Source organism: Anser cygnoides, chromosome 1, assembly GCF_040182565.1.
Source record: "Anser cygnoides isolate HZ-2024a breed goose chromosome 1, Taihu_goose_T2T_genome, whole genome shotgun sequence".
NCBI lineage: Eukaryota > Metazoa > Chordata > Aves > Anseriformes > Anatidae > Anser > Anser cygnoides.
Genome location: NC_089873.1, coordinates 212,674,554 through 212,700,193, shown reverse-complemented (window position 1 = coordinate 212,700,193; position 25,640 = coordinate 212,674,554). Strand labels below are relative to the sequence as shown.

Below are 25,640 nucleotides of genomic sequence, written 5' to 3'. Positions count from 1 at the left end.
GGGAGCCTGTTCCAGTGCCTGACCACCCTCTCAGTGAAGAACTTTATCCTAACATCTAGCCTTAGCCTCCCCTGATGAAGCTCCATGCCATTCCCTTGGGTCCTATTGTTGGTCACCAGAGAGAAGAGATCAGCACCTGCCTCTCCTCTCCCCTCGCGAAGAAGCTGTAGGCCGCCATGAGGCCTTCCCTCAGTCTCCTCTTCTCTCGGCTGAACAAAACAAGTGACTTCAGCCACTCCTCGTATGCCTTGCCCTTCAGACTTTTCATCTTCTTCATAGCCCTCCTTTGGCTGCTCCCTGATAGTTTTATGCCCTTCTTATGCTGTGGTGCCCAAAGCTGCATGCAGTGCTCAAGGTGAGGTTGCACCAGGCAGACCAGAGTGGGACAATCCCTTTCCTTGACCAGCTAGCAGTGCCATGCCTGAGGCAACCCAGGGCACAGTTGGCCCTGTTGGCTGCCAGGGCACACTGTTGACTCAGATTCAAATTGATGACAACCAGTACCCCCAGATTCCTTTCCACAGGGCTGCTCTCCAGCCTCTCATCCCCAAGTCTGTATGTACAGCTAGGGTTGCTTCTTTAGTCTGTCCATATAAGTTTGTGTGCCAGGCCCCTAACTATCTCCTACAGTTTTTCAATATCCTTTTTGAATGGAGGGAACCAAAAATGTAGATAGGTGTCCAGGTGTGGCTTCCCCGTATGCCAGGCTGAGGGGGATGACTTTTTCCTGTGACCTGCTGCTTGCCCTTCTCCTAATGTTGCAGTGTGTTGATTGCCTTCTTTGCAATGAACGCATGCTGTTGACTTCATTCAGTGTCCACCCCAACTCCATGTAGATTTCAGCAGGATTGCAACTCAGCCAGTTGGTTCCCAGCCTGTACCAGTTATGTGGTTGTTCTGCCTCAGGTGCAGAGCTTTGTACTTTTATTGAACTTAATGAGGCTTCTGCTGACTCAGTTCTTAAAACTTCTCTCTGGATTGAAGTTCTGCTGTGCAACATATCAGATGCCCCTCCTAAGTACCACCTGAAAATTTGCACTTTGTATCATCATAGATATGAAGATACTGAACAATATTAGCTCCCAAATCAATGCTTGGCTAAAACAGGGAGCCATCCGCTAGTGGAGCAGCCTTGACAGTAACCCACTCTTGTTCTGTTTTCTGTCTTAGTATAGATTAGTGGGGCCCCAATCACTTGCATGGCAGGCACTACAGATAAGTACCGTCCAGCCCAGACATTACAAGCCCTGATGTGAGACAAGGTGTTAGCAGGTTACAGAATCTTGTACCCTGGGCCCTGCACTTGAGAAAGTAGCTGTGGTAAAGACCAGAGAACAGGCTGTGCCTCTGTGATCCTGTCCCCACATCCTTGCAATGCCACCCACCGACTCTCTCCATCTCCTCCTGCCCAGCCCTCTGTCCCGTACCATCGCACCACCTCCCTGCGCTTTGCTCCTTCCTACCCCTTCCCATTCCCCGGGCCCCCGGCGCCCACTGCTCCCTCCCCATCTCTCTTTATCCCGGCTGCAGCCCTTCCTCCCCCTCCGTGCAGCCCCTCTCCCCGCCGCTGCTCCCTTGGCCCCTTCGTGCTCCCTGTCCCGCCACACCGTCCGACCGCCACGGCTCCCGGCACGGGGCCGCTCCGGGGCCGCGCTCCGCCGGCGCGCTCCGGTGGCGGGGCGGGGATGGGGGCGGCGGGGGGAGCGAGGGGCTGAGGGCGGCGCTGGGTCGGGTTTCAGCAGGAGCCTCCGCGCCGAGGCAGCGCCGACCCGCCGCCTGCCGCCGAGCTCTCCGCGGGGCGACTGCGGCAGCGGGACGGCCGCGGCAGCGGGAGGCCGGGACGCCGGAGCACCGCGGGGGCCGCGGCACCGGAGGGCACCGGAGAGCCGGAGGTACCGGAGCGGCCAGCAGTAACGGAGCGGCTGCGGCACCGGAGCACCGGGATACCGCAGCACCGGGGTAGCGGAGCAGCTGCGGGGCGTCTCGCCGGGGCCGTATCCTGCGGGATGTGAGCGCCGCCAGCGCGGGACGCACGGCGTAAGTGCCAGCGCCGGGGACCGACCCGCGCCCGTTGCCCCGCCGCCTTCGCCCGGTGTTCCGCACGTCCGCATCGCCGCACGGCGGGCCGGGCCGGACCGGGACCGGGCGCTTTGTTCTGCCTCCGCTGCGCAGACAATGAGGCGGGGGGGGGGGGGGGGGGGCGGGGGCGCCCGCGGCGCAGCACAGCGGATCCGTGGCTGGACCGGCCTCGCCCGCGGCGCGACGGCAGCGGGGCCGGCGCTGGGAGCGGACGAGCGGGACGGTGCGGGCGCGGGCGCCGGGGGTGCCGCCGCAGAGGCAGAGCCGCCGCTGGGCGGGCGCTCAGTGGTCACGGCGAAGGAGCCGCGGAGGCGCCGGGCGGGGGCTGTGGGCCCGGGTAGAGCCGGGGCCGGGGCCGGAGCTGGCATAGCTCCGGCACGGGGACTGCACCGTGCAGGGCGTCCCAGGAGCACCAGGGAATAGGGCTGTGCACGGGGACCGGGAGCACCAGCAGGCGGGCGGCCGCCCGACGTCTGGGAGTCCCTGAGGGGCCAGGGGCCCCAACAGCACGGGGTCAAACGGCCCAGGAGCTCTGAGTGACAGAGAACCCTGGCAGCCTGGGAGTGCCAGTGACCAGGGAACCCACTGGACAGCAAGCAGCCAAGGACATGGGCCACCTCTGCCGTGGGCATATAGTACGGCAGGGGCCCAGCCTGTGCTCAGATGCTTGTGGGCCGGGACTGTGGGAACTGGCTAGTGCGTGAGGAACTTTTATTAGAGATGCTTCCTTTGTGGGGGAGTGTTTTCAGAGACAGGACAGGCTAAAGGGAGCCCTGGCGTGGCACAGAAATGGGGTACACCAGGGATGAAGTGGAGCTTGATTGCATCCTCATGAGACTCATCATTACTTGGGTCTGATATTAGAGGGAAATAAAGCTGTGTGGCAGGGCAGGGAGCGAGCAATAGGGAATGGGATTGAAATGCTGGTGCAGGAGGGCCGGGTGGGAGGAGATGGGATGGCCAGGAGGCATCTTAACTGTAGGTCATGGTAGACAATAGAGGTTGAAAGTGAGTTGTTAGCCTTGGGCTGCAATGCAAGTGAGGCTGGACTGTGTCGATCTCTGAGGGCAGAGAATCTGAAAGTCTTCAGAGAGACCTGTGTGAATGTAGAAGAGAAGAACATGTTCCAGGATAGCGGAGTGGTACTCAGCAAAGATTAAACAGGCTTCTGCATCCTTCCTGATCTGGACTGGAGTCTCAAAAACATCATTATATGAGTCATGGCCTCTCATGTGAGGCTTTGGGTATGGCATCAGCAGCATCTGCAGCTTTGATGGAGCTTTTGCACAGCAAGCGCTCTGACATCTGTTTGTGGCATGCACCGTGGGCGCATTTCTAGCTTCTCTGCTGGGGCCAGTGTAGGCCTGCTTTCCCATCCTCATGGCTGACATGAGATCCGATGCCACTGGTAGGCAGACAGGGATGTATGCATTGGCCCTTCTGTAATTCCTTATATTTTTTTTTTTCTAAATGTGACATCTCGTAAGCCTAGGCTTGGCTCTCCTGGTGCCCTGGCATATCAGCTCTAGGCCTGGGGATGCCTCTGTATACTGCAGCACCCCTCCTGTCAGCCTCCTTACTTGGCTCTGGACCCCAACCTCCTCCCTGGACAGATTGTGATGCTAACAGTTTTCTTCAGAGGCTTCTGCTGCCAATTGTTACTAGGGAACTCAGTGCCCAATGGTGGGAGGGACAGAGAGGGAGCAGGGCAGTCTGGCTCACATTACACAGGCTGGGCCTGGACCAGTTGAGCCAGCCCCTAACACTGAGCTATCTGCTAATTGGAAGCAGCTGTTTGGATTTGGTGACTCTGCATGCACTGAGGTCACTGCCGTCTGTCTTCCTTGCCGACCCAAGCCTGCAAACTTCATAGGAACAGAGGGCTGTTAGTACCATGGACTCGTGCAATCTGGCAACCTGCAGTTTTGTCTTTTGCCTAACAGGTAGCTAGGCTCTGAACCTACCCATATGCATCCAGGGAGGATAGAAAGGGAGAAGTTCACACAGACTTTCATCACCCCAAGAACGCTTGTTCCTCACCCCAAGAACCCTAGTCTCTGTTCCTCGGTTGTCCCAGTGCTCTCAGCTGATCTTTGCACTCCCCAGATTGACTTTACCAGTTTCCCTGCCCCCATGCAAGCAGCCCACAAAGCCACACTGCACTCCCTTCTGCTTCCCAAGAGCCATATCAATAATCAAACCATTTTTTTTTTTTTTGGTTCCCATATCTGTGCCCTGATCTGTGCTGGGCACTATCCAAGACCTTTCAGCTTACTCCTGTCCTCAGCCACTGAGATCGCCTCATTGCCTCTCTGTATGTCTGTCTACTAGTTTTTCTACCCTTCTTTTCCTTAAGTTTTCATCTACTCACCTGTCAAGGCTTTGAGCCCTCTGCCTTGAACCTTCCCATGACCTGGGCAACTGGGTCACAGTTAGGATGATGCAGTTTCATCACAGAAACAAACTTGGGCCCCATTCCTCCAGTTCTGGATGTGTTTAGTTACCCCTTCAGCTGTAGAAATTTAATTAATTCCAATAGAAAGAGATGAACCTGTCCAGGACCACTGAATTGGTGCAGGTCACCAGCTGGCAGCCCACAAGTACATGTAACTTTTTTTTACTTCTGCTCCTGAACGATAATGAGGATTCATGTTTGCTAGGTGCAAGAACAGTGCATGGCTTTACTTGCCATGGATGATGTCAGGCACCGGGTGTATACATAGGTTTCTAGTTCGTATAGCCCATTGAAGTAAACAGATACTTCTTTATATGAAGAAAACACTTTTTAAAAATTTTATTTCTGTCACTAACCCAAGATTTCCACAGGAAAAATCAGCCTAAACTGATGTCCTGAGGTGGAAAAGAAGACCAAGGAATAACCATACTACATGCCCTGGAAAGGGTTAACACTGCTGTAGGGTTCTGTAGACCAAGGGCTGCCATTCTTAGTCCCTAAACTAAGGCAGTATCAGCCACCTCCGTCCCCCAAGACAGGGAGGTTCCTGCCGTCCTATGTCTGACATGAGCGGCTCCTGAGTGTGGTTATGGGACCAGCAGCAAATGCTTTCAAGAGAGTCCAAGTGTGAGCTCATGCTGCCGCCATCCCTGCAGACCACTAAGCCTCGTTTACCGGGGGCTAAAAGCAGCACTGGGGCTGGTGTTCTTCGCAAGCTCCTTGACTGCTGAGTTGCTTTGGCTACTCGCAGGGAGGGTGGGCAGAGCCCTTGGGGGCTGACTGCCTTTGGGCACTGGGAGTGTGTCCAGCGTGTCCAGTAGTGGTGTTGCTGCAGGGAGCTGCTCCTCCCTGCTCGTCCCTCCCCCACTGCTGCAGTGAAATGAAGCTACAGCAGGGGGAAATGGAGTGAAGGAGCCAGAATGAGCAAGGAGCAGTGAGAAGGAGACAAAGGAGGAGAGTGAGCAGGGGAGGGTGTGGGACGGGGAAGGAGCCAGAGCAGCTGGCAGTTCAGAGGGAGTTGCTGCGTTCCTACTGTACCACCACCACCCTCCATGGTACCAGCTTGGGGCATCCACAGATCTCTGTGCCAGGCCAAACAATGGGCCCTGTCTGCCCTTGGAGGACAGGATTTTATCCTGGGCATTCCCAGCTGTGGGTATGTCCTTTGCAATAGAGCCATTCTGATTTATTGTTCACTGGATGTAAGCCCACTCCAGTTCTGCTGCTCCCTTCTAGGGACACCCGATTTGCACTTCACATTTTTTTGAGCCAAAATCCCTGTTGTCCTGAAAAGCATGCTACTGGAGAGGGGGGATTCAGCAGGGTCACTTGTTGGGCTCTCTCCCAGTTTAAGATTTTATTTTTCAGTATGGAGAGGTGCTAGGCTGCTGCTTGTCCAAAAATCTCTGTGGTCTTGCAGACAGCCTTTCTCAGCCTCACAGGAAACATTCAGCTGTTAAAGGCACAGGAACCCTCTGCTGTAGGGCAGCTGGCTGCGGTGTTGCCGGGAGAGCTGGTGGTTGGGAAGAATGCTTGGCTGTGTAGAAAATAGCTTATGTGATAGGGTACCAGCTAGTAACCTCAGCAAGAGGTCAGGTGTGCTCTGCTTATCTGACTTAAGGCGCTATCCTAGGCCTTCATTCTGGGCACCCTCTGCTCTAACACTTTTTTATCTCATGAGGGATAAGTGATAGAGAGCAATCAGGCAGGAGATACCTGGTAGGCTTTCCCTCCCCATGTTTTTCTTTTGTCCTTCCTTTGCTGCTCCCTCTTAACCAGCCTCTGGTCTGCATTCCTTGCAGGATTAAAGCACACTGCAAAGAAGATCGAGCAACCTTCTGCTCTGCAAGTCCCTAGTAATGGAGCAGATGAAGGGGTCAGCCATGCTTCTGCTGGAGCTGCTAATCCTTGGGGGCCTGAGAGCAGGGAAGGGCTCTGCCGTCCTGGGTACCCTGGATCTACAAATAGATGAGGAGCAGCCAGCTGGCACCATCATTGGGGACATCAGTGCTGGCCTGCCACCCGGTACCAGTGCCTACATGTATTTTATATCAGCACAGGAGGGCAGTGGTGTTGCCACTGACTTGGGAATAGATGAGAACACGGGTATCATCAAAACAGCCCGTGTCCTGGACCGAGAGACCCGGGACCGTTACAGCTTCATTGCTGTTACTCCAGAGGGCATCACAGTAGAAGTGAATATCCAAGTTAATGACATCAATGATCATGCTCCAGCCTTTCCCAAGCAACACAGCACCTTCCAGATTCCAGAGCACACACCCATTGGCAGCAGATTTCCCTTGGACCCAGCCTTTGATGCTGACAGTGGCCTGCTGAATACCCAAGGCTATGTGATTAAGGGTGACAATGTGGGGCAGGCCTTCCGCTTGGAAACACGGCGAGGACCCAATGGGGTCTTGTATTTGGATCTGGTGGTCAGCAATGTCTTAGATCGGGAGAACCAATCATCATACTCCTTGCTTTTGGAAGCCTATGATGGTGGCTCCCCTCCCAGGAGCACCCAGATGATGCTGGATATATCTATCCAGGACATCAATGACAATGCTCCTACCTTCAACCAGAGCCGCTATCATACTCTTATATCAGAGAATTTGAAACCTGGCAGCAGCATCCTTCAGGTCTTTGCCTCTGACGCAGATGAAGGAGAAAATGGGGATGTGGTTTATGAGATCAACCGTCGACAGAGTGATCCTGACCAGTACTTCACCATTGACTCCCGAACTGGAGTCATCAAGCTCAACAAGGGTCTGGACTATGAAGTCAGGAAGGTACATGAGCTGGTGGTACAGGCACGGGATAAGGCTGTCCATCCTGAGGTCACTACAGCTTTTGTCACTATTCATGTGCGTGACTACAATGACAACCAGCCCACCATGACTATCATCTTTCTGAGTGAAGATGGCTCCCCTCAGATCTCTGAGGGAGCCCAGCCCGGACAGTATGTGGCCCGTATCTCTGTTTCTGACCCAGATTATGGTGAATACTCCAATGTCAATGTCACACTGGAGGGAGGGGATGGTAAGTTTGCCCTCACTACCAAGGACAACATCATCTACCTTATCTGTGTGGACCAGCTTCTGGATCGTGAAGAAAGAGACTCCTACGATTTGCGGGTGACAGCTACTGATTCAGGAACACCTCCACTCCGGGCAGAATCAACCTTTGTGCTGCAGGTGGTGGATATCAATGACAACCCTCCACTCTTTGACCAACAGGAGTACAAACAGAGCATTCCTGAGGTTGTGTACCCAGGCAGCTTTGTCCTGCAAGTGACAGCTCGAGACAAAGACCAGGGTCCCAATGGGGAGGTGCGGTACAGTATCATGCATGGCCATGACACCCACTCCAGCTGGTTTGCCATTGATCCTGCTACAGGTATCATCACTACTGCTGCTCCACTGGATTATGAGAAGGATCCTCAACCTCAGCTGACAGTGCTGGCCACGGACAGGGGAACTCCTGCCCTCTCTTCCTCAGCCGTGGTGCATGTGGCCCTGCAGGATGTCAATGACAATGAGCCAGTGTTCAGGAGTAATTTCTACAATGTGTCCCTGAAGGAGAACACCCCTGTTGGGACCTGCTTCTTACAGGTAGGTACAACTGTCAGGAGTTGATTTTGAGGAGGGCACAGCCAAGGCTATGAGAGGTTTGGGATGGGAGACCTGCCACTGAAGGATTTTTAGTGCAGTTTTCATGGCTTAGATAGGTCCTGATGGCAGCAGGAATGCTAGAACAGAGAAATCCCTACTCAATGTGAGTGGGAAATGGGGCAGAACAGCGTTACACCCTTTCTGCATGCAAGTACTGAGTGATATCGCTGATATTGTGGGCAAATTTCAAGGAATTCCTTTGTGCAAAGCACTTCATTGGCATCAGCTAACATTGTGCCCCACTGTACAAGGCGTTGCTGGCACAAGGGTGGAGCAGCCTTGCAGGCCAGGATACTAGAAATGGTGCTCAGGAACAAGGGTCAAACCTGTAGGAAGCTGCTAACTTCTCTCTACCCCTGTGAGATGATTAGGTGAAGTTCATCAGTGTTTGAAAGGCTAGTTGTGAATATTAACATTAATTGTGCGTGATTGCTATTGTTATATTACCTTGGAAGCAGCATCTCCGGAATTTGAACTGAGATGCACACGCTGCATCAGCCTTCGAGCAGTAAGAGGTCTCAGGTGAGGCCTGAAGGGTTCGTGCACCTCTATCAGGTTCTGTGGGTGCACAGCAGTGATGCCATTTGTATGACTCTGAAGGTCTGTGCAGGGCAACACGCTGCCTTGTCCCAGGTGGGTGGGGTGGGGTCAGGGCCAGGGCTGGGGATAGAGATGGGGCAGGGGCCAACGGTGGGAGTGGGCTCAGGGCCAGGGCAGGAGTGAAGCAGCTCTGGTGAGTGTGGAGGCCCCAGGTGTGCACAGGGACATCTTGGCTGCAGCAGCCCTAGGGGGACTTCCCCTCTCCTCTGTGCCATCCGGCTCAGTGCTGCTTGCTGGGCAGGAAGGTGTTCTGGAAATGCAATTGGTGATGGCAGCTGGGCTCCTGGCCACAAGCATGGGGAGAGGCAGGAGGGAGAGCGGGATCCACAGAGGAGCTGGGGTGGCGCAGAGCCACAGGGATGGCATGAAGAAGCTCTTTGGGTGTGCGGGGCCTGGCCACGGTGAGGACTGGCACAGTGTGGGGGCCAGCCCGGCTTGCACAGCACAGGGGGAGGCGCTGGCCCGGAGGCCAGCAGCAACTGAGGGTTTGGCCAGATTTCGATGGTCTTGGCTCAGCCCTCATGTTTCGTTTGGAAGCAGTGCGTCTGGGCTGAGCGCAGGTAACTCCCGCGTGGCCCCAGCACAAAGCAAACAGCTCACACATCTGCTGCTGCTTCCTCTGAGCCGGGAAACGTGAGAGGATGGGAAAGGAGGCTGGCCAGGCTGCCGGCTAGGCACCGGGCCGTGGCTGGAGTGGGCCAGGTCGGGGAGCTGGGCAAATCTGGGGTGGGGAGCCTGGGTCTCGAGGCTGTCCTGCCAGTTCAAGCCACCCCTCCCCCAGAAGAGTCTTCCGAGGAGCCATTGGGGTCAACAGTGGCCAGCAGCCGGCACCATGTCCCATGGGGTTGCTCATATCAGCCCCTGTGTGCCCCCTGCTTGACTCCATCTGTCTGTGACCTCCAAGCATCAGGGCTTGTCCTGCCTCAGGAGGTGAAAGGGTATGTGGTGAGGTCTGGATTTGGTCCAGACCCGTGTAATACTCACAAGAGCCCAGACCATGGGCAGGCACTGCCAGCATGATGTGCAGGACACAGCTGCCAAGGCCAGCACGAGAAAAAGGGTTTGGTTCTCCATTGGACCACCATATTTCTAAGCAAGAAACCTTGGGAGGACCAGGTCTATTTTCAGATGTTGATATCTGCTCTCTGTGGGCAGGACAGAATGATGGGAAAGTGTGGAGTCAATGTGAGTGACCAGGAGAGACTAGCTGCAGGTCTCCTGCATGCCCGCACACCCCGTCCGCTCTTCCAGGTTGGTCTTTGTGTTTGGTGTACGAACAGGGCTGAGCAGAACAGGTTGCTGGCCTGAGCTCCAGAGAAAAAAGGAATCTCATAACATCTTTGTTTATTACTTGTGTTCATCATGGGCCAGGTCTCACGGTAGCAGACTCTGCATAAGCCCTAACCAAAGGAAACAGCAAACTCACAGTTCAAGTCTCAGAGAGAGAAATGCCAGTAGAGAAGGAGCCCAGGGAATCAGTGGACACAGCAACGTCAGGCAAGAGAGCAAGGGATAGTCAATAATTGGTTGTCTCTGTTTCTCTGTGGCCATGAGTTGATAGTATAGATGCTTTAGGGCTCATCGGACCACATTCAAGTGCTATGATGCAAAGCACTGTTCTGGTATAAATTCACCCTGCTGGCTTAAATTTGCTTTAAATATTCTGTTGGATTGACTTTGTACCAGCAAGCTGCATGCATGGTCAGATATTGTCTTTCTGGGCCTTTCTAACTTTTCATGCTAAATCAAGTATTGTCTGTCCTCTAGCAGCCACTGTAAAGCACAGAGAGAGCTGTGTAGCCTCCATGTTGTGAGAGGTGGCTGATTTGACTGAAATGTGAATGAGATGAGATGGTGGATTATTGATTCTTGCATAGATCCAATATTAATGATTTTGGAGTCAGGGTTTACATATTTCCCTTGCACCCATACACACAATTGTTGGGGAAGAAGAACATCACCAATCAAAAGCTGACCAGCAACACATGCAACGTATATCCATATCTTAAAATTTTGAGGACAGGTCTGATGAGCTTTTAAGTTTGAGTACTGATTTGTGATTCTGTGGGACTGGCTATGCTGCATGCACAGCACTGGGACAGCCTCTGGGGCTGCACCATGACCTGCATGAAGTGCTCTGAGCTAGATCAGGCTGCAGGAACTGTATTACAAAAAGAGAGTCCTGAGGGATAATCCTGATGCATCAGTTATGGTACTGAAGGGGACAGCTGTGAGAGGACACAGAGAGTAGCCACACATTGGGACTGGAGCAGCAGGAGGACTAATAACTCACTGACTTTGCTGCCAGAGAGAGTGGTGGAAGGACATCGTTACATTCATTCATTTTCTTGGGACAAGGGATTTAGCATTAACCTATTTTCAGACCTTTGCACGACATAGAACAGGCCTCCTCCTGCTCTGAAACAAGAAGACAAGTTTCCCGAGACAAGATCGGGAGATGCCTGTGAGCTCCTTAGGGATCAGCATGAGGAGAGGGAGTGCATCATGCTTCTGGGAGAGCGGGCTGGGAGAGCGAATCTGGGGGTATAGAGGGACTGGGGACATGGGGGAGATGCTGGTACATGGGGAGGTTGTGGGGGAGGTGAGTGCTGTTGTTACCGCCAGAAGAGCTGCATTTGTTCCAAATTCCTGTGAAAGTTATTTCCTTGCGCTGCCAGCAGCCTCCTCCTGGGCTTGGCACAGCAGCCAGCGCCATGATTAATTCAAGTAGCATTTCCCCTGGAGCTGCAGCAGCTTTTCCACTGCAGCCGAGAGGCCCCAGCCCCTTGCGCTCCTCTCCCCCCATACTCTGCTCCTCCCCCAGCCCCCTCCACAGCTCCCTCCTTCCTCTGCGCTGATCTCCAGCCCCCTCACAGCTGCCCCTCTTCCCTCACCTCTGCTTGGCCCCAGCCCCCCTAGAACTCCCCTTCCTCCTATAGTCCTTGTTCACACCCTCCCTCCTCCATGCTGCCCACAGCCCCACACCTGTGCACACTGATCCCCCAAAGTGCCCGGCACTGCTCCTCCCCTCCCGGAGCCCCAGCCTGCCAGCATACTCCCCCTCCCCTTCCCTCAGTCTCTGCTCCCTCCTGTTCTTCCACACCCCTTGGCTGCTGCCAGCTGCTGTCATCTGCCCCCCAGGGACCCTCGCTGTTTTGCCCCCAGGGCAGATCTTACTGACAGTGCTCTCCCACATGGGCATGGCCATGGGGCAGGCACCCCAGCCTCTTCCTGCTCCCCATTCCTGCCTGGTATACCCCTGCTTGTCCTGCTCCCTACTCTGCTGCCCCAAGCTCCAGTATCACCTGCATGTCTTGCATCGTCATGCCCCATCCTGCTGTGCAGACCCACTCTGTAAGCTCTCGCTAGCTGAGCTTTGTGCAGCCAAAGCTCAGCTCAGCACCCTTCTCTGGAGTCCTTGGCATCAGTGCCCTCCAGCAGATCACTTCCTACCCTGCACTGCTGCTGCCCCACTCGAGCTCCCTTGAGCACTCTTCCTTTGCAGGGTCGTGACTTCTGCCCTCCCTGCTCAATGCCCAAACTCCTCTGCTCTGCTGAGGTTCCCAGTGCCCTGTAACTCCTTGCTGCTCTAACAGAGCAGACATCTGGGTGTTTGTGTGTGAGCCTTTCTCCTACTCTTTCTGCTCCTTACTTTGCCCCTGCTCCTGGAGGTACTGGGACTCCCAGAAAGTTTGTACTCACCCTCAGGTTCCTGTAGCCAGTTGCCCAGCCTCACCCTCCACCAGTCTTATCGCCCTGCCAGTGTCTTTGATTAAACTGCTTCCCTTCCTCCTCAAAACCAAGGGCTTTGCCCCATCACTTTCAATTTTTGGATGTCACAATCTGCCCTTGTGCTCCATACCTATCTGTGTATGGATACAGCAGCCCTGCATCTGCCCATGCCTTGGCTGTGGCTGTGGAGCTGCCAGCCAGAGCCTCACCATGTCCTGTAGCCGCTGGGCTGCAGGAGCCAGCGGTGCAGGCATGCAGTGACTGCAGCTGTGCAGAGGGGTCTCCCTGGACGTGGCACACCCCGCAGCCTCAGGGTCTGACCCTCGGCTCAGCCACGCGTGCTGGACAATCACAAGGGCCGAACCCTGACCCCACACACTCCCCTGAGGCCTGAGTATTCTGGAGGCTGAGATGCAACCCGGGAGCCAGAGACAGCTCCTGAAATAGCAGCCGTGGCCGCTCCCTGGCTGCTTTTAGCTGGTCAGCAGCTGTGCCAGGGCTGGGGAGGGCAGGACGCCTGGCACACACTCAGGCAAAGGGAGCCGTGCGTGGGATCGTTGACCACACTGGCGCCAGCCTCCCCTCCTCTCCCACCAAGAGCCGTCACTCTGAGGGGCGGGAGCCCAGAGCCAGATGTTTGCCAAAGCCACAGCGTAACATGTGCGTAGCAGAGATCCAGCCGGGGCAGGGCTCCAGATGAGCTCCCTGCCTGCTGACTGTGCTTGCTGGAGATCAGGAGGATAGCCAGAGAATGGCTGCTGAGAAGCACTCCATCCTTTTCATGCACTGTGGACTGCATAGGGGAGTAGAGGGGTCAGTAGTAAGTCTGGGAGGACAAAGATGGCTGTGTTCAAGGGGCTCTGGTGTTGCCCTCTAGATGGATCTGTGGGAGGGAAAAGCCTTGACTCCAGGTGAGGCAGCTGAGGACTCCAGTGTGCGGCTTTGCTTCTCCATCCGTCCTTTGCTCTGGAAGAACCTAAGAGCTTTGTGGTGCCTTGGTTCCACTTCCTTGCATCTTGTCTTGCCAGGGTAGTAGGAGGATGGTGAAATAACAAGACCTCAAAGCTTCAATGGCCATGTTTGTCCTGCCAATTCTTCATGCGGTGTGGAGAGGCACACCTTCCCAGCATCTGCCGTCCTTTGCTCAAAGCAGTCATAGCTCCCTGAGATTTGTGCTGTGATTTCTTTCTCCCTAACCCTGCAACATCTTGCTGCTCTTTTCCATCCACTGCTGCTACTTTGACTGCATTAGTCTCACGGGTACCCTTTTGCCCAGCTGCTCTTGACAAGTGGCTGCAGGGTACACAAGCAAAGTTTTGAACCAAACAGGAAAGAAGAGTCAGGTAGCAGATGCTGCTGCACAGTGGTCCCAGGGCTGTGTGCAGGGCTGATGGAGCAGAGCCGCTCTTTCAGAAGGACTAAAGCTGACTGGAGTTCTGGGATGTTCAGAAGGGCTTTTGGCTGCAGATCACAGAATGACGAAGGCTGAGGTTGGAAGGGACCTCTTGTAATCATCTAATCCAATCTCCCTGCTCAAGCAGGGCTACTCAGAGCTGGCTGCCCAAAATCCTGACTCCACGATGCCTATGGGCAACCTGTGACCGTGCTCAGTCACGTGCCCTGTAAAGAAATGCTTCCTGATGTTCAGACAGAACCTCCTGTGCTCCAGCTTGTGTCCACTGCCTCTTGTCCTGGCACCAGGCACCACAGAAAAGAGCCTGGCTCCAACATCTTTGCACCCTCCCTTCAGGTATTTACAGACACTGATGAGATTCCCGAGCTTTCTCTTCTCCGAGCTGAACAGTGCCGGCTCTCTCAACCTCTCCTCATATCAGAGAAGGTGCAGTCCCTTCAGCATCTTTATGTCCACCAGGCCCCCCAGGTCCATTTCTGCCAGGCAGCATTCTACCTGGGGGGCTCCCAGCATGTCCTGGTGCCTGGACTTGTTCCTCCCCAGCGGCAGGACTCTGCACTTCTTGATGAACCCCATGACGTTTCTGTCATCCCATTTCTCCAGCCAGTCCAGGTCCCTCTGGAGGGCAGCACAACCCCCTGGTGTATCCGCCACCCCTCTCAGTTTTGTGCCATCTGCAGACTTGCTGAGGTTACACTCTGCCCCATCACCCAGATCATTAATGAAGATATTAAACAGGACTGGACATGGTATTGACCCCCAGGACTCGTTACTGGCTTCCAACTAGCCCGCTGACTACTGACCGTACTTGCGCCACTGACCACTGCACTCTGTGTCCTGTCGTTCAGCCTGTTTTCGATCTGCCTCACTGTCTGCCCATCCAGCCCATACATCACCAGCTTGTCTGCAAGGATCATATGGAGCACAGCGTCAAATGCTTTACTGAAGTCTAGGCAGACTATATCCACTGCATTCCCCTCATCTATCAGGCCAGTCACTTCGTCATAGAAGCTTATCAAGTTGGTCAAGCATGAGTTTCCCTTGGTGAATCCATGCTGACTGCTCCTGATGATATTCTTGCCCTTCATGTGCCTAGAAGTGGTTTCCAGGATGAGTGGCTCCAGCACCTTTCCCGGGATCAAGGTGAGGCTGACCGCCTCTAATTACCCAGGTTCTCCTTGCCCTTCTTGAAGACAGGACTGGCATTTTCTTTCCTCCAGTCTTCAGGCACTTCTCCCAGTTGCCATGATTGATCAAGGATTATTGAGAATGGCCACGCAATAACACTAGCCAGCTCCCTCAGCATTTGTGGGGGTATCCCGTCAGGACCTGGAGACTTCTACGTGTCCGGTGAGCTTAAGTGTTCCCTGACCATATCCTCTTCCACCAAGGGTACGTCCTTCTTGCTCCAGATTTCCCCTCTGGTCTCAGGGACCTGGGATTCACGAAGGCCCATCTTCCCGGTGAAGAGTGAGGCAAAGAAGAGCTTCAGTACCTCAGCCTTTTTCTTGTCCTCTGTCATCAGGTCCCCAACTCATTCAACAACAGGCCCACATTTTCCCTGGCCTTGCTTTTATCACCAAAGTACTCATAGAAGCCCTTCATGTTCTTTTCAACACCCCTGGCCAGATTCAGGTCTACCTGGGCTTTAGTTTTCCTAACCACATCCCTGGCTGCTCAGGCAATACTGCTGTGTTCCTCCCAGGTTACCCGTCCTTGCTCCCAGCCTCCGTAGGCCTCCTTTTTATGTTTGAGTTTGGCCAGGAGCTCCTCAATCATCCATGCAGGTCCCCTGGCATTTTTGCCTGGCTTCCTGGCTGTTGGAATGGGCTGCTCTTGAGCCTGAAGGAGGTGATCCTTGAATTCTAACCAGCTTTCCTGGGGTCCACTCCTCTCCAGGGCCACATCCCACAGGGCTCTTCTGAGCAGGTCCTTGAAGAGGCCAAAGTCTGTTCTCCTGAAGTCCAGGGTTGTGAACGTGCAGTGCGCCCTCCTCGTTGCCCTACGGATCTCGTACGCCACCATCTCCTGGTCACTGCAGCCAAGGCTGACTTTGATCTTCCCATTCCCAACATGCCCCTCCTTGGTGCGGATGAGCTCCAGTGGAGCACCTCTCCTCATTGGCTTCTCTATTGCTTGGAGAAGGAAGTTATCACTAACACACTCTAGGAACCTCCTGGATTATGTATGCCCTGCTGGGTTGCCCCTCCAGCAGATATTCACAGAATGACAGAATCATCTAGGTTGGAAGAGACCTCCAAGATCATCGAGTCCAACCTCTGACCTAACACTAACAAGTCCTCCACTAAACCATATCGCTAAGCTCTACATCTAAACATCTTTTAAAGACCTCCAGGGATGGTGACTCAACCACTTCCCTGGGCAGCCCAATTCCAACAGCCCTTTCGGTAAAGTTCTTCCTAATATCCAACCTAAACCTCCCCTGGCGCAACTTTAGCCCATTCCCCCTCATCCTATCACCGGGCACGTGGGAGAATAGACCAACCCCCACCTCGCTACAGCCTCCTTTAAGGTACCTGTAGAGAGCGATAAGGTCACCCCTGAGCCTCCTCTTCTCCAGGCTGAACAAGCCCAGCTCCCTCAGCCGCTCCTCGTAAGACTTGTTCTCCAGACCCCACACCAGCTTCGTTGCCCTTCTCTGGACTCGCCCGAGCACCTCCATGTCCTTCTTGTAGCGAGGGGCCCAAAACTGAACACAGTACTTGAGGTGCGGCCTCACCAGAGCTGAATACAGAGGGACAATCACTTCCATAGTCCTGCTGGCCACATTATTTCTGATACAAGCCAGGATGTCATTGGCCTTCTTGGCCACCTGAGCACACTGCTGGCTCATATTCAGCCAACTATCAACCAGTATTCCCAGGTCCTTCTCTGCCAGGCAGCTTTCCAACCACTCATCTCCCAGCCTGTAGCGCTGCTTGGAGTTGTTGCGCCCCAAGTGCAGGACCCGGCACATGGCCTTGTTGAACTTCACACAGTTGCCCTCAGCCCATCGGTCCAGCCTATCCAGATCACCCTGCAGAGCCTTCCTACCCTCGAGCAGATCGACACATGCACCTAACTTGGTGTCGTAAGTTAGGTGGTTGAAGTCCCCCATAAGGGTCCTGCCCCTCCTATCTGTCTACAGAGATCTCATCTGCTTGTTCTTCCTGGTCAAGTGGCCTGTAGCAGACACCCACTATAGCATCACTTTTCCAGTCCCTCCCTTTAATCTTAACCCATAAATTCTCATCTGGCTCTTCATCCATCTCCAGGCAAAGCTCCATGCACTCTAACTGCTCTCCCATACAAAGAGCAATGACCCCTCCCCATCTTCCCAGCCTGTCCTTCCTAAAGAGCCTGTATCCCTCCATTGCAACACTTCAGTCACGGGAACCATCCCAGCATGTCTCCATGATCCCAACATAGTAATAGCCCTGCAATTGTACACACACATCTAACTCAACATGTTGTTTTTTTGTGCCCATACTGTGTGCGTTAGTGTACAGGCACTTAAGAGAAGCATCCCAGCATAGAAATAGTTTGGGAGATTTCTCCATAATGGTGCTTTGTAGGCACTTCCCTGCCTCCGTGCAAGTGCTGGACATGACCCTGGTTAAGCCCCATTTTGCTGATTTTGTGATCCATTCCTGTAGATCTATTTTTCATTACTGCTACTACCTCGGAGTCTGATTGTGCTCTTTTAAGACTAAGAGGTGGCAGTTCTCAGAAACTTTCTTTATTGGTACTGGTGAGTGGACTAGACAACCCACCTCCTCCCTGGACAAAACAGCCACATGCTCAGAGAGAGTTTTCCAGCTTGCAGCTCTCCTGTTCTAGCCTGTAGAATACCATTCTCTAAAGGGAAATCCTTTGCCATGAGGAGCTAATGAATGCATCCTGCTATTGTGTATGGGAAATGTTTCTGTCAGCAATCAGCTCCTTGCTCTTGAAGATAGAGGGAGATTTGAGACCCATCCTGCTGTGGTCCAGAATGAAGCCAGGGCTTCTGAGCAATGCAGTGCCAGTGCTCCCACTTGTCTTTGGGTTTTGTTAAGATGTGCTTGGCTGCAACATGGTATTTCTCTGTAACCTGTTGTAGTTGTGTGCAGCAGACATAGCATTATTTCTGCTACACTTCCTCCATGCCTTGTTCTCTCATTCTGCCTACAGCATGCTACTGGAACAACCCAGCCTTCACCCAGCCTTCTCTCAGCCCAGGGTGCACCGGTGTCCCCCCCCTGCACACTGTGCTAGCCATGGCCAGGTCTAGTCTGCAACAGGCTAATACACCTCTCCCATGTCCTACAGCATACCCCATCCTTATCTGCCTCTTGTGCCCCATACTGTTCCACTATATCCTAGGCCCCACACAGATGCTCCCATGGATGCTATCATTGGCACCTTTCTGTTGTCACCCACAGTGATACCTCCATCACCTCGCTGTATTGCCATCTTCCTCCACCACCCCTTATCCAGGGTACCTCCCCAGCCATCCAGTGCTGCCTCACAGTTCTGTGAGGGATGTACAGATCCAGCACCAGCTTGGGGCACTCCTGGCCTCTTTTCATGTCTGCCACCCACCTTGCAGGGCAGCCAGCGCAGCATGGTCCCAAACTGTCAGGGTATGCTGGCAGCACCCTGTTTCAGGGCCAGCCAGAGCTGATTGCTTTCCAGCAGTGCAGAGTTCAAGAAAAATGCACTCTGCTCTGGAATTCCTTACTTCTGGGTACTGTGATATCAAACTGTGTAAATTAAAAAATTAAATACCCACATTCACAGAGAAAAATCCACCACACGCTTTAAACACAAAGACATCAATGCTAATCCAAGAAGTCTGAGTTGAGGCTGGTACAGTGTGCCAAGGAGGTGGCAGTACCTGAGGGAAGTCTCTGGATCATAGACCCCGGCTCTCACAAAGAACTTCAATTTCCCAGGCCAACAAGGGGTGAGACACAGTTGGACCTGCTGTTCACTAACAAGGAAGAACTGCCTGAGGATGTGGTAATCAGTGGTAGCCTTGGCTCAGGCGACCATGAAATAGTAATCTTCAGGATCCTAAACGGAGTGAGGAAGGAGAGTAGTACAGACCAAGGACTTCAAGCAAGACCTCAGCTTCTACAGGGACGTGTTCGGTGGAAGGGTTCTCATGGGAAGCAGGTCTGAAGACCAAAGGAGCTCAGGAAAGCTGGTAAGCCTTTAGGAAATCATATTCCAAGCACAAGAACAGTCCATCCCAGCACTCAGGAAAACAAGGATACATGTCGGGAGACTGCTTTGGCTAAGCGGAAACTTTTGGGCTAAGCTGCAAAAAGGCAGCGTATGGAAGGTAGACACAGAGGCAAGCTACAAAGGAAGAGTTTATAAACATTGCCTGGGCGTATAGGGGTCATATCAAGAAAGCTAAACCTCAGGTGAGACTTGTGAGGAAAATTGAGGGTAGTAAGAATAGCTTCTACCACTATATTGGTAGCAGGAGGCTAAATAAGGACTTACTGCTGAATGGGGCGGGTGATTTAGTGACAGCAGACTGAGACACTCAGTGCCTCCTTTATCTTAGTCTTCACCAACAAGCCCTCTCAGGCCCTTCATGCTTATTGAAAGGGTTCGGAGAGCTTCTTGACAGGGTTTAGGATTGAGTCAGTATTTCTTCAGTGACCTTGACCCGTATGAATCCATGGGACCCAACAGGCTGCATCAAAGGGTGCTAGCAGAAATGGACTTGCAGAACTGCTCTTTCAAATGTGGTGGAGACCAGGGGAGATCCCTGACAACTGAAGGAAAAGCACCCCAGCTTCAAAAAAAGGCCAAAGGGATTATCTGGAGAGCCTACCCTGTTGTCAGCATCACTTCGGTCTCTGGAAAAATCATGGAATTAGTCCTCTTGGAGCACGTGTTTGGCCACACAGAGGAAACTGGGAAAGCAACAGCCAGCAAAAACTGAGCAAGACTAAATCATGACTGAGCAGTCTGTTTGCTTTCTGTGGTTCATGGCCTGGATCTGTTGGTGAAGGGAGAGCAGTGGACGATGACTGCCTTGACTTTAACAAGGATTTTGACACCTTCTTCCAAGGAGAAGGTTATGGCTTGGAGAGCTGCACAACCAGGTGGGTAAGAAGTACGTTTCTGTATGGTTGGGCTCAGAGACCGGTGGCTCATGAGCTGTGCTATGCCTGGAGGCGGGGGCCAAGTGGAGCACCACAGCCCTGGCGAATGAGAGCCCACTGGCAGAGGTGGAAATACGAGTTTCAGGCTGGATCTAGGAAAAGCCTTTCCCCATGAGGACTGTCCGGTAGTGGAGCAGGTTGCCCAGAGAGGCTGTGCAGCCTCCTGTGCACTCCTTCCTTGTGTCCACTGGGCTGGGCAAATGCAAGGCATTTGGGAGCGCTCCAGCAACACAGTCCCCAGATGCCTGTTAATCTAGTAGACAGGGGTTTGCAGGACTAGCTGTTTTTTCCTCACATACCTGCATTGCTACAAGAAGGCAGGAGCCTTGTGACAAGCTGAAGACGTACAGCATCCTATCACACAGAATCACAGAATCACAGAATGGCAGAATCATCTAGGTTGGAAGAGACCTCCAAGATCACTGAGTCCAACTGAGTCCAGTTCTCACCTAACACTAACAAGTCCACCACTAAACCATATCACTAAGCTTTAAATCTAAACGTCTTTTAAAGACCTCATGGGATGGTGACTCACCGCACATGCATGACCCACCATGGGGGTCTGCAACTTCTGTTCATAGCCCACAGCAGAAGTCACAGCATGCTGAGGTCTGTGGGGAACAGCAACAGGCACAGATTCCCAGGAGGAGGTTTTTCCAACAGAATCTGCATCTCCCAGACACATAAACATGCCCGCTGCCAACAGCAGTGATTCAGTATATTACATCTCACATAGCGTCTACTTACCAGTGTCACACAGCAGAATATGCACATGTTCCCGTGCTCATTTTCTGTTCCCTTAACCTTGCCTGCAGGCTGGCAGTGCATTTTCGGCATCACTGACTACCTGTACTCGGCCTTCGCCTATCTCTAGCACGTCCTAAACTTCTTTTTTGTATAACACATGGTCTGTCTTGGGTGTTCTCACAGTTCCAGCATTCCCAGGGGCCATTCTTCATAGCACTCTTTCCCATCCTGGCATCCTGCAAGGGTAAAGCTTCTTCTTGCTGGCACATGTTGAGAGTTCCAGGTGATAGGTAGCCAAAGAGAGAAAATACTCCCTGGTAAACTACCCCCAACAACACACTGTGCAGCAGCGCAGACCAAAAGCTGGGTTGCAGAGGAAAAGCTGATGGAGGAGAAATTAAGATTTTGCTTCCTACATAAGTGAAGCAAAAGGCAGAAGAGGCAGGAGGAAGCAAGGCAGAGTATGCCTCTTCAATATGGTGGACCAACCTGAAACACTGACAAGCATCCTAGTGCTACTGAAGGAATTAGACAGCCTGGAGATCCAGTTGGAGACTGGGGGCTGGAGACTGACCTCAGGGCCTCAAACAAACAGTACCTTTAAGGGATTCTGCATTTCACTGCAGACTTTGGAGACAAAATGTTCAGTATGGGTAGTTGTTCATCAGTTCTGCTGCCGTGTTCCAAAGCAGGATGGGAGAGAAGGGACGAAGGCACTCAAATGCTGACAGCAGCTGAATGGGCAGCAAGGCCTTACAGACAACCCCAGCAGGACATTTTGTGCATCAGACAGCACCTCAGCATCTACAGGGGTTGTGTGTGACCACAGTAAAAAGGCTGAACGTGTTCTCAAGTCTGTATGCAGGCCGAACTGTGAATATTAAGTGTTTGGCCAGATACTCTATACTCAGACCTAGGAATATCACAACAGTCATGTGAATACTGGTATGTAAAAGGCATGTTAGCAGGAGAAATGTGCTAATTGAAAAACACACAAAAATGTGAAATGTTAAAACAAAATAGCTACAGTTTGGCACCATCACCCACAAGGATCACTGAGTGCAAATCCTGGCTTCACACAGGACCACCCAAAAATCAAACTGTATGTCTGAGTATTGTCCTGTTTAACATCGTCATTAATGGTCTGGGTGATGGGGCAGAGTGTAACCTCAGCAAGTCTGCAGATGGCACAAAACTGAGAGGGGTGGCGGATACACCAGGGGGTTGTGCTGCCCTCCAGAGGGACCTGGACTGGCTGGAGAAATGGGATGACAGAAACGTCATGGGGTTCATCAAGAAGTGCAGAGTCCTGCCGCTGGGGAGGAACAAGTCCAGGCACCAGGACATGCTGGGAGCCCCCCAGGTAGAATGCTGCCTGACAGAAATGGACCTGGGGGGCCTGGTGGACATAAAGATGCTGAAGGGACTGCACCTTCTCTGATATGAGGAGAGGTTGAGAGAGCCGGCACTGTTCAGCTCGGAGAAGAGAAAGCTCGGGAATCTCATCAGTGTCTGTAAATACCTGAAAGGGACACTATCTCTTCTTAGCATATAGGGTTGTAGCTGCACATTCTGTAGTCTTGGACAGAAACACAGCATGCACTTTGGCTCTACACATTGTGCCTAGTGTAACCATGGTGATCCTGCAAGCTTGTGCAGGTGTTCTCTACAGGTGAAGTGACCCCACAGCTTTGTCCACATCTCTTATCTTCAGGCCGACCCTCTGAGCACATGCAGGTGTCTTTTATGCACATGGGGACACACAAGTGTCTTGGACAAAAGCACAGTGATCCTGTGAGCTCATGCAGGGACCTCATATTGGTGTTGTGATCCTGCGGGTTAGTGTATTTCCCATACTCACACAGTGCCCCTGCAAGTTCATGCAGGTGTCTTGTTCCCAGCTGCAGCCTTCTCCTCTCCTTTCTCCTCCCACATAAACTCCTCCTGGGAAGAGCCAGTCTTGGCTCTGCAGCATATTCAAAGTCGAAGGCAGGGCTGCTGCAGAGGATCCACTCACGCTCAGAGCTCTGACTCCTGCGGACACACGTTCAAGCAGCAGGCCTTGCACAACCCCAAGTGGAGGGTTTCCTGGGCTCTCCCATAGACAGGCTGACCCCATTTTCCTCTTGTTTCTCAGGCAAAAGTCAGGAGCCTCCTAAGTAAGTTACAGTAAATCCAGCTGTTCCAAGATTTTGGGTGGGCACTAAATAGAGAGCCTGGGGCTGCTCTGGATTAGCTTTCAGCAAAGTTCCTAGAAAAACGTCCAGACTTGGTTTAAAAATTTCCAGGAGTGGTGAATTTGCCACAGGCCTTGCTGAGCCATTTTGGTGGTTAATTAACCTCACAGATAAAAATGTGCAGTGTGTCCCAGATTGCCTGTGCTCTGCAGTCTGCAGCCATGGATCCCAGCTGTGCATGCCTGATGGACTGTGGTGTCTGTCATACCTAGTGACTGATCAAACCCTGCACTGCCACTTGGAGAAGTGCCCAGGCAGCAGCAGCCCCTGCCAGAGACAGCATCGTGCTGGCCTTCAGGGGCTGTCAGGCCCCACAAGCATGGTCTAGCTACAGGCAAGCAGCCAGCCCCATCCCACAGGAGGCAGGCAGAGGGCATCAGCAGTCTGCAGGCAGGAGGGCTTGGGCCGGGGTCACTGGGTACAGTCCTGTGCCCTCTCCATACAGTGGCAGAGACACCATGTGAATTGTACAGCAGCCCCACACTGAGCTAACATGCTTAGCTGCTCCTTTGGCTGTTTTGCTGTTCCTGTGGCTTTTCTCTAGACTCTGGTTTAGCACCACACCTCCAAGTGAGACAAGGACCAGACACAAGTCTCCAGAGCTGGTATAGCAGTGACACAACCTCTCTTGGACACTATGTGGGCTTGTGCACGAAGTGTTTGTGCTAGACCTCTTCCCTGCTTCTTGAGAAGCCATCAAAACAGGACAGGGAGGTAGAATGATAGATACACATGAATGGGGAACTTTTCTTAGGATCCCTTGCATTGGCTCTACAGCTAGGTTTGCCTCTGTTGCCAAACTCTGGCTCCATCAGGCATTCCTAAAGGGAGATGGCTCTGGGTACTGGGGAGCAGGCAGGGAGATGGTACTGTATTGTACGATAGTGAGAGGTCATCTGTTTCTCCTGTTCCCAAAACCCCACCCAGCTCCTGTGGCAGAAAGCTGGAGTTCCAGATAACTTCCCCTGTAGGTGTCTGTCTTATGACAGGTCAGATTTATACTCTCATGAACAACTCCAACTGCTACCTGTCTTTGTCATTTAGCTCTGACTTAACACCCTTCTGTTGCTCCCTGACAGCCTCAGCTTGATATCTGGGGCTCTAGATGGATTCTGATCTGAATGATGCAGGTTTATAGTCATCGCATCCAGACTTGAGGCCCTCATGCTGCACCTCACCTGTGGCCCTGCCAACCAGATACTCAGCCTGTGCTGCACACAGTGACCACTTCCACTCAGTGGCTCCATCCCAGCCTACTTCATGAGCCCTCTGCAGCCAGCCATGCCCTGCTCTGAACCCCTGAGCCAAAGCTTCCTCAGGCCAGGAGCTCCTGGCATGTCCAAGATGCTGTTGCTGCTGCAGGAGCAAGGAGGACACAGCAAAGGGAGCTGAGGCAAGGTGGAGGGAGGAGGTTGAACAGAGGGGGTGGCAGGTGGGGACAGTTCCCCAACGTAGCCAGGCTGCTGTCATGGCACCTGTGTCTCTGAGTGCTCTGCATCTGGAGCAGGGAGGGAGATCTTGTTCCATGGCACTTCTTCCAGCAGCTGCTGTATGGCTGGGGAGCAAATCCCCTCTGAAGGGAGCACTGTGCTTGTTGTCGATGTGCACTCGGCTTCTCTTCCTTGGCATCCCCTTGCAAAGGGCCCACAGGCCTTGGGGAAGGAGGGCTGTCGGGGGAATATCGCAGGTGCTGCCTCCCCTCCCTGGGGTGGGCTGTGGATGCCAGGCAGGAGAACCAGCAAGGGGCTCCCTCAGGTGCTGCCTCCCCTTCCTGGGGTGAGAGTATAACGAGGTCCTACCTCTTCCCACTTTATTCCTTCTTCCCTAGCCCAGCAGTCTCTGTGCTCACTCTGGTTGTTCATCCGTCTCTGAGGGTCTGGTGGTGGCTCAGGTTGGGGGCCCTGCCCGTAGGAAGGAGCTGTTTGCAGCCCCCAGCTGGGCCCTTTCCTTGGCGCGCATGCAACGTTCCTGTGCTTCTCGCTCACGGGAGCCGAGGCCCCAGCGCTGCTGCTGGGAGGAGCTGTGGCTGACGAGGCCTGAACTCCACTTCACCCGGGCCTGGCCCAGCTGCCTCCCTCCTGGCTCCGTCCTCCAGCTTTGTTCTCCACACTGAGCTCCCAGCTGGTGAAAGAGCCGTGGGCAGTGGTGCTGCGGTCAGGGGGAAGAAGCTGTTTTCTACTGAGCTGAGCTGCAAAGAGCCAGAGGTGGAGCAGGACCTTGCAGACAGCGAGCGGTTTTAATCTTCCTGCTGTGTCTGTAGATGCTAATGCAAATCCTGTGCCACAGGGTCTGGTAGGTCCGGCTGTCAGAGGGCAATGCCACCACCAGGCATTTTTCTCAAAGCCCAGGGCTGCCAGGCACAGAGCTCTGAGAGTGAGGCAGAGCCTGGGACATGGGTAAGGAGGGTCTGGTTTGTTTCCCAGCTTGTCTTAAGTGTCCTTGCAGAAGAGAAAGAGCAGAGGGCCAAGGCCAGCTGCTGCAAGAGCGTGGGTTGTCTCTGGCTGGCCAATCAAGCTGGGTGCAGTGGGGATGCTTGTC

The 25,640-nt window shown here is 53.4% G+C and overlaps 1 protein-coding gene across 3 annotated transcripts in view; it reads left to right on the top strand.

Moving 5' to 3' along the window:
• Window positions 1-25,640, top strand: part of DCHS1 (dachsous cadherin-related 1) — an 86,267-nt gene that overhangs the window by 29,856 nt on the left and 30,771 nt on the right. For 2 of the 3 annotated variants that reach the window (XM_066990172.1, XM_066990173.1), the window contains one exon: window positions 6,337-8,145. In XM_066990172.1, coding sequence (XP_066846273.1) covers window positions 6,394-8,145 — 1,752 coding nt within the window. In that variant the 5' untranslated portion in view covers window positions 6,337-6,393. Of the gene's footprint in view, window positions 1-1,705; window positions 2,038-6,336; window positions 8,146-25,640 lie in introns of those variants that run through there. The other variant, XM_066990171.1, reaches the window with a different exon arrangement.